This window comes from Bos indicus, chromosome 15, assembly GCF_029378745.1.
Source record: "Bos indicus isolate NIAB-ARS_2022 breed Sahiwal x Tharparkar chromosome 15, NIAB-ARS_B.indTharparkar_mat_pri_1.0, whole genome shotgun sequence".
Classification (NCBI taxonomy): domain Eukaryota; kingdom Metazoa; phylum Chordata; class Mammalia; order Artiodactyla; family Bovidae; genus Bos; species Bos indicus.
In genome coordinates, this window is record NC_091774.1 from 83,205,925 (window position 1) to 83,215,344 (window position 9,420).

General features: G+C 39.8%; 1 protein-coding gene across 1 annotated transcript; it reads left to right on the plus strand.

Moving 5' to 3' along the window:
• The first annotated feature begins 8,020 nt into the window (after positions 1-8,020).
• On the plus strand, positions 8,021-8,956 carry LOC109569181 (olfactory receptor 4D10-like). The gene has a single exon (XM_019974481.2). It carries the CDS (start codon positions 8,021-8,023, stop codon positions 8,954-8,956), a length of 936 nt encoding a protein of 311 aa, XP_019830040.2.
• The last annotated feature ends 464 nt before the right edge of the window (positions 8,957-9,420 follow it).

Below are 9,420 nucleotides of genomic sequence, written 5' to 3' on the forward strand. Positions count from 1 at the left end.
CAACATTTTAAATGCATGCAGAAACAAGTCATTATTAGCAAGAATCACAAGAAACAACCAAGGACTTCCCTGGTGATCCAGTGGTGCAGGGGAGAAGGGTTCAATCCCCGGTCAGGGAACCAAGATCCCACGTGCCGCAGGGCAGTTGAGCCTGTGAGCAGCAGAGTCAGCAGGCCACCACAAAGACCAACACAGTCAAACAAGCAGAACAACCAGAGCACAGTGTGACCCTCAAGGTCTCTGAAGACGGAAGTAATCAGATACAGAACGCAAGGTAAACTCAAAGCTAAAAACAAAAGTTAACGTTTTTAAATGAGCAAGAAAAAAGGAACTTTGTAAACAGAATAAAACAAAGCTTCTAGAAATGAAAGCTGAATATGAACTGAATAACTCCCTGAAGTGGGACACGTATGAGGTAGAGTACACAAGAAGGGTGGTTAAGATACGTAGGAAAGAGGAACAGATCTAATAAATAGTATATCTGACATGAGTTCCAGAATGAAAAAATAATATGAATGAAAAAATAATAGGAAGGGTCATTATTTTATGGGATATAATGGGGAAATTTCCATGACTGATGAAAAATACAAATTCTCAGATTCATAACACATCATCCTAGAATACTTGAGGAATAGAGTCATATATAGTCACAAAACTGTAAATCACAAAAGTCAAAACGAGCATCACTTTTATACGCTAACAACAGTCTATCAGAAAAATTAAGAAAACTACTGAATTTATAACTGCATCAAAAGAGTAAAATACTTAGGAATAAATTTAACCAAAGAGATGAAATATCTGTTCACTGAAAACTATAAAATACTGATTAAAGAAATTGAATAAAATACCAATAAATGGAAAGATAATCCATGCTAATGGACTGGGAGAATTAATATTACAAAACTTACAGTCTACTCAAAGGTAGCTACAGATTCCATGTAATCCCCATCAAAATTCCAAAAGCAATTTTCACAAAAATAGAAAAGCAATCCTTAAATTTGTGTGCTACCACAAAAGAGTCCATAGTCAAAGCAATCCTGAGAAAGAAAAAAGCTAGAGGCATCACACTTATCATTTGAAACTCTACTATAAAGCTATAGTAATCAAAACAGCATAATACTAGCATAAAAATAGACATAGAGACCAATGAAACAGAATCAAGAACCCAGAAATAAATCCGTACAATTGCAATCATTTAATTTATGGGGCCGGAGGTGGGGGGAAGCCAAGAATACACAGTGGGGAAAGGATACTCGGTTCAACCAATGTTGCTGGGAAAACTGGATAACCACATGCATAATATCAAAATTGGACCCATATCTTACATCACTCACAAAAATTCACTTGCATGGATTAAATATTTAAGTATAAGACCTGATACCACGAAACTCCTAGGAGGAAAATGGAGGGAAAGCTCCTTGACTTGGTCTTGGCAACGGTTTTTTTAAATCTGACACCAAAAGCACAAGTAAGAAAGCAAAGCTTAACAAGCGGGGCTGCGTCAAATGGAAAGCTCTCAACCCAATGTCCATCGACAGATGGATGAATAGAGAAGATGCAAAGATTAACAAGCGGGGCTGCGTCAAATTAAAAGCCTCTCAACCCAATGTCCACCAACAGATGCATGAATAGAGAAGATGCAAAGATTAACAAGCGGGGCTGCGTCAAATTAAAAGCCTCTCAACCCAATGTCCGGGGCTGCGTCAAATGAAAAGCTCTCAACCCAATGTCCGGGGCTGCGTCAAATGAAAAGCTCTCAACCCAATGTCCACCAACAGATGGATGAATAGAGAAGATGCAAAGATTAACAAGCGGGGCTGCGTCAAATTAAAAGCCTCTCACCTAATGTCCATCAACAGATGGATGAATAGAGAAGATGCAAAGCTTAACAAGCGGGGCTGCGTCAAATTAAAAACCTCTCAACCCAATGTCCACCAACAGATGCATGAATAGAGAAGATGCAAAGATTAACAAGCGGGGCTGCGTCAAATTAAAAGCCCTCAACCCAATGTCCACCAACAGATGGATGAATAGAGAAGATGCAAAGATTAACAAGCGGGGCTGCGTCAAATTAAAAGCCTCTCAACCCAATGTCCGGGGCTGCGTCAAATGAAAAGCTCTCAACCCAATGTCCGGGGCTGCGTCAAATGAAAAGCTCTCAACCCAATGTCCACCAACAGATGGATGAATAGAGAAGATGCAAAGATTAACAAGCGGGGCTGCGTCAAATTAAAAGCCTCTCACCTAATGTCCATCAACAGATGGATGAATAGAGAAGATGCAAAGCTTAACAAGCGGGGCTGCGTCAAATTAAAAGCCCTCAACCCAATGTCCACCAACACATGGATGAATAGAGAAGATGCAAAGATTAACAAGCGGGGCTGCGTCAAATGAAAAGCCTCTCACCTAATGTCCACCAACAGATGGATGAATAGAGAAGATGGCATGCCTATACATAATGGAATATTAATTAGCCATTAAAAATAATGAAATGCCATTTGCAGCAACATAGATAACCCTGGATATTATCAAACTAAGTGAAGTAAATCAGATAAAGACAAATATCATATGATATCACTGATACATAGAATCTTTAAAAAAAAATTATACAAATGAACTTATTTACAAAACAAAATCAGATTCACAGATTTAGAGAACAAACATGATTACTAGTGGGGGAAGAGTCCAGAGAGGGGACAGATTGGGAATTTGGGATTGACATGTACACAGTGCTGTAATTACAATAAAATGCATTTCCATGGGGAAAAAACTAAAAAGTATCTGCAAAACAAAATACATAATCAACAAATGAAAAAACAACCTAAAGAATGGGAGAAGATATTTATAAATCATATATCAAGTAAGGGGTTAATACACAAAATGTATAAAGAACTCATACAACTCAATGGCAGGAAAAAAATTTTCAATTTGAAAACAGGCAAAGGAACTGAATAGATCTTTTTCCAAATAAGACATACAAATGTCAACAGGTATATGACAAGGTGCTCAACATCACAAAACATCAGAGAAATGCACGTCAAACTCACAATGAGATATTACTCAACATCTGGAGTAGGTTGCCATTTCCTTCTCCAGGGGATCTTCCCAACCGAGGGGTCAAACCCAGGTCTCTGGGTTACAGGCAGATTCCTTACCACTGAGCCACCAGCAAGGCCCTCTATTAGAGTAGCTATAGTCAAAAAGACACGAGGTAAGTGTCAGCAAGGACATGGAGAAGAGGAATCCTTGTGCACTCTTCGTGGGAATATAAATCGGTACAGCCACTTTGAAAAACAATATAGAGGTTTTTCAAGAAATTGAAAGTAGAACTACAAATGATCTAGCAATTCCACCTCTGGGTATATATCCAAAGGAAATGAAATCAGGGTCTAGAAGAAGTATAAGAACTCCCATGGTCATTGTAGCTTATTCATAATACCCAAGATATAAAAACAATCTAAGTGTCATCAGTGAATGAATGGATAAAGATGTGGGTAAATATATATAATATAAATAATATAAATATACAATAAATATGCATTTAAACATATTTATATAATTATATATTGTTACATATATATTACATAATATTATATATTATACATATAATATATTATATTATAATTAAATTTATTATATAATTATATTATTATATAATATATTATATTATAATTACATTATATTATATAACATTATTATATTGTTTATATTTATATATTATATTATATTATTATAATTATGTTCTTACAATATAGTATAATTATATAATAGTATATACTATTATATATTTTATTGTATAATACCTTATTATATATTATAATATAGACAATATCTTATATATTATATTATTATCATAAATTATAATATATATTATCAGATCAGATCAGTCGCTCAGTCATGTCCGACTCTTTGCGACCCCATGAATCACAGCACACCAGGCCTCCCTGTCCATCACCAACTCCCGGAATTCACTCAGACTCATGTCCATCGAGTCAGTGATGCCATCCAGCCATCTCATTCTCTGTCGTCCCCTTCTCCTCCTGCCCCCAATCCCTCCCAGCATCAGAGTCTTTTCCAATGAGTCAACTCTTCGCATGAGGTGGCCAAAGTACTGGAGTTTCAGCTTTAGCATCATTCCTTCCAAAGAAATCCCAGGGCTGATCTCCTTCAGAATGGACTGGTTGGATCTCCTTGCAGTCCAAGGGACTCTCAAGAGTCTTCTCCAACACCACAGTTCAAAAGCATCAATTCTTTGGTGCTCAGCCTTCTTCACAGTCCAACTCTCACATCCATACATGACCACAGGAAAAACCATAGCCTTGACTAGATGAACCTTTGTTGGCAAAGTAATGTCTCTGCTTTTGAATATGCTATCTAGGTTGGTCATAACTTTCCTTCCAAGGAGTAAGAGTCTTTTAATTTCATGGCTGCAGTCACCATCTGCAGTGATTTTGGAGCCCCCAAAAATAAAGTCTGACACTATTTCCACTGTTTCCCCATCTATTTCCCATGAAGTAATAGGACCAGATGCCATGATCTTCGTTTTCTGAATGTTGAGCTTTAAGCCAACTTTTTCACTCTCCACTTTCACTTTCATCAAGAGGCTTTTAGTTCCTCTTCACTTTCTGCCATAAGGGTGGTGTTATCTGCATATCTGAGGTGATTGATATTTCTCCCGGCAATCTTGATTCCAGCTTGTGCTTCTTCCAGTCCAGTGTTTCTCATGATGTACTCTGCATATAAGTTAAATAAACAGGGTGACAATATACAGCCTTGACGTACTCCTTTTCCTATTTGGAACCAGTCTGTTGTTCCATGTCCAGTTCTAACTGTTGCTTCCTGACCTGCATACAAATTTCTCAAGAGGCAGATCAGGTGGTCTGATATTCCCATCTCTTTCAGAATTTTCCACAGTTTATTGTGATCCACATAGTCAAAGGCTTTGGCATAGTCAATGAAGAAGAAATAGATGTTTTTCTGGAACTCTCTTGCTTTTTCCATGATCCAGTGCATGTTGGCAATTTGATCCCTGGTTCCTCTGCCTTTTCTAAAACCAGCTTGAACATCAGGAAGTTCACAGTTCACATATTGCTGAAGCCTGGCTTGGAGAATTTTAAGCATTACTTTACTAGCGTGTGAGATGAGTGCAATTGTGCGGTAGTTTGAGCATTCTTTGGCATTGCCTTTCTTTGGGATTGGAATGAAAACTGACCTTTTCCAGTCCTGTGGCCACTGCTGAGTTTTCCAAATTTGTTGGCATATTGAGTGCAGCACTTTCATAGCATCATCTTTCAGGATTTGGAATAGCTCAACTGGAATTGTATCACCTCCACTGGCTTTGTTCGTAGTGATGGTTTCTAAGGCCCACTTGACTTCACATTCCAGGATGTCTATTATATTATTATTTATTATATATAATATTATATATATGTATTAATATAGTATTATATATATTATATATAATATAATTATATGATTATAATATAATATATATGTAATGTGTATATATGAATTTTTCCATATGTATATATATTATATATACATATATTTTTTATATATGTATAAATAATACATATATATTATTATGATTATTATTTACTGACTGAGCCACCAGGGCATAAGTCAATTATATTTCTACAAAGGTGGGAAAAATACTCATCTCAAACACACAACAAGTATACATATAGTTTTTATCATGTAGACTAGTTTAATATACTAAAACAAAATCAAAAGCAGGTATATTCAAAGCCATCAGCATTCTAGAAACAAAGCACATTCTATATGAAATGAAACCGTTTGATGAATTGAATCGATATTAAATTACTATAATTGTGTGGACAACATTACTAACATCCTGATCTTGCTCTGTGGAAAGAGAGTCCGCGTGGGTGCACTGTTGGAAAACAAGAACGCCATGTGGTCCCCAAACATCACCTCACTCGCGTTTCTCTCTGTGAGGAGACCCATGAGACCGCGAGCACCCTGTGTAGACTCAGAGACCAGATGAACAGCAAAGGATTTGAGGTCCAGCTTTCTTTTTCTAGCTTTTGGCGGTGGAATGAAAACTCACTGTCTGTGGTGTCCTCTGAGCCTAACACCCCAGCAACTGGACCTTCAAGTCTCTCAGGAACAGTCAGTGTCGTGTGTTAACAAAGCTCTGATGAGTTGTGGATAAAGGCATAGGCTTCACCTGCTGCCGCTGAATAATCTGGACACCAAGTAAAGTGTGTCCATGCGTATGTGTGTGTGTGTGTGTGTGTGTCTTGGTGACTTTTTAATAGCTCCCACTGAAAATTCATCACCAGGGGCGTGCTCAGGCACTTGACTCCCCTTCCTCATCCAGTAATATTCCCTCCCCAGTTCTTATATGAGGCCAGACGTCAAGGGAGTTGTGCATTAAACACAGTGAAAGAACCTGAAGATGTGAGCCTTTGAATCTGCCCTTTCTCTCCTGAAAGGGGAGAAAAGACACTAAGATATTTAGTCTCCAAAGGGCTTTACCTTCAGAAACAAAATTTTCAAGAATTAATGTCACCAGCATTTTGTTCTGCACTTGACCCAATGGCATACACTTCAGACTTGGAGTTTCAGGATCAAAGGAATTAGGTAAAGACATTTAACTTCTAGCTAAGGTTAAAGATTATGCATAGAGAAATTGAGATGTCACGACTGACTTTGTAAAAATAGTTTGATGTTAATACTTCTCAGTTCTATGAAATGCTTCAGAGCTAAGATGGTCATCTCAGTGACAGCAAAGGTCCATAAGTCTGTTCTCCATGTCTGTGTCTCCACTGCTGCCCTGAAAAATGGGTTTATTAGTACCGTCTTTCTAGATTACATATATATATATATGCATTAATATAGGGTATTTGTTTTTCTGCGATTCACTTCACTCTGTATAATAGGCTCTAGGTTCATGCATCTCATTAGTACTGACTCAAATGCATTTCATTTTATGGCTGAATAATATTCCATTGTATATTTGTACATAGCTTCTTTATCCATTTATCTGTTAACAGACATCTAGGTTGCTTCTATGTACTAGTTACTGTAAATAGTGCTGCAATGGACATTGGGGTGCGTGTGCATTTTTCAGCCATGCTTTACTCAGGTAATCAGTGCAGCAGTGGGATTGTTGGGTCATGTGGTAGTTTCATTCCTAGTTTTTAAAAGAAATCTCCACACTGTCTTCTATAGTGGCTGTATCACTTTACATTCCCACCAGCAGTGCAAGAGGGTTCCTTTTTCTCCACTCCCTCTCCAGCATTCATTGTTTGCAGATTGTTTGATGATGGCCATTCTGGCCAATGTGAAGTGATATCTCATTGTAGTTTTGATTTGCATTTCTCTAATAATGACAATTTTGAGCATCTTTGCATGTGTTTACTAGCCATCAGATGTCTTCTTCAGAGAAGGCAATGGCACCCCACTCCAGTGCTCTTGCCTGGAAAATCCCATGGATGGAGGAGCCTGGTGGGCTGCAGTCCATGGGGTCGCTAGGAGTTGGACAGGACTGAGCAACTTCACTTTCACTTTTCACTTTCATACACTGGAGAAGGAAATGGCAACCCACTCCAGTGTTCTTGCCTGGAGAATGCCAGGGACAGGGGAGCCTGGTGGGCTGCCGTCTATGGGGTTGCACAGAGATGGACACGACTGAAGTGACTTAGCAGAATGAAAAATTAATTGGTGTGAAATTAAAAATGATAACAATATTTTAAAACAAAAACATATTAAATAAAATTAGATGTAAATTAAAAGTCTCTACTTAACACAAATACTTTTTCTTTTCAAAAATAGTTTTATGGGAAAACAATTGACTGAATGATTTCTCATATGATAATTTGATTGAATCACCAAACAGATTGCAATCTTAAAAATTTGGACAATTCAACACGTTGCAAACACTGCAGCAACCTGAGGAATACCTGAATTGCATTCATAGAAGAAAACAAAATGAATAGCTGAGCACTGCCATATGAAGTAGACTTCAGAATACAGACAGAAACAGGATGAGTCCATGGAGCTGGGAAACGGCACCAGGGTGAAAGAATTTATTTTCCTCGGCCTGACCCAGAATCAAGAACTGAGCTTGGTCTTATTTCTCTTCCTCCTTTTGGTGTACATCACCACTCTGCTGGGAAACCTCCTCATCATGGTCACGGTGACCTGGGACTCTTGCCTTCACATCCCCATGTACTTTTTGCTCCGGAATTTATCTGTTGCTGACATCTGCTTTTCCTCCATCACCACCCCTAAGGTCCTAGCAGACCTTCTGGTCCAGAGAAAGGCCATCTCCTTCAATGGCTGCTTCACCCAGATGTTTTTCTTCCATCTTATTGGAGGTGTGGATGTATTTTCTTTGTCGCTGATGGCACTAGATCGGTACGTGGCCATCACTAAGCCCCTGCACTACGTGACCATCATGAGTCGGGGGCGTTGCATTGGGTTGATAGTGGCCTCCTGGGCAGGGGGCTTCGTCCACTCCATTGTGCAGATCTCCCTGTTACTCCCTCTCCCCTTCTGTGGACCCAATGTCCTGGACACTTTCTACTGCGACGTCCCCCAGGTGCTCACACTCGCCTGCACAGACACTGCTGTCCTTGAGCTCCTGATGATTTCCAACAGCGGACTGCTCACCACCCTGTGGTTCGTCTTCCTCCTTGTATCGTATATGGTCATATTATTATTAATAAGGTCTCAGGCTGGGGAGGGCAGGGGGAAAGCCATCTCCACCTGCACCGCCCACATCACGGTGGTCACCCTGCACTTCGTGCCCTGCATCTATGTCTACGCCCGGCCCTTCTCCACCCTCCCCATGGACAGAGCTGTCTCCATCAACCTCACTGTCATCATTCCTGTCCTGAACCCCCTGATCTACACCCTGAGGAACCAGGAGATGAAGGCAGCCATGAAAAGACTAAGGAGAAGATTCATGCTGTTTGAAAAGGGATAATCTCCTTATAGGCAATGGGCCAAGATGCAAGTATACAACTGAGGTATTTTTTAAATATTAGCTGTCATACACTGGGGCTCAACCATACATAGACAATTCACTATACCAGGATGCACAGATACAAAGGACCCAGCACATCAGTGTCGAACAGGAACATCAGCAGGAATCCAGATACACAGAAGAAAGAACATATCCCTGGAGTGCAGCTGACAGCAAGCCAGGCACAAATGTGAACTGTAATGGAAGTGGGGGGTCCGGGTGAAGGATAGCACTGCAAGGTCCAGGCGGGGAGAAGGCCACGGGGACCCTGTCTCAACAGAGCAGGGACCCAGCAGCTGGGCCCAGCTCAACAACAGTTACCCTATAACTGTTTCCTAATCCCTGGGCCGGGAAGATCCCCTGGAGAAGGCAGTGGCCACCCGCTCCACTATTATTGCCTGGGAAATCTCATGGACAGAGGAGCC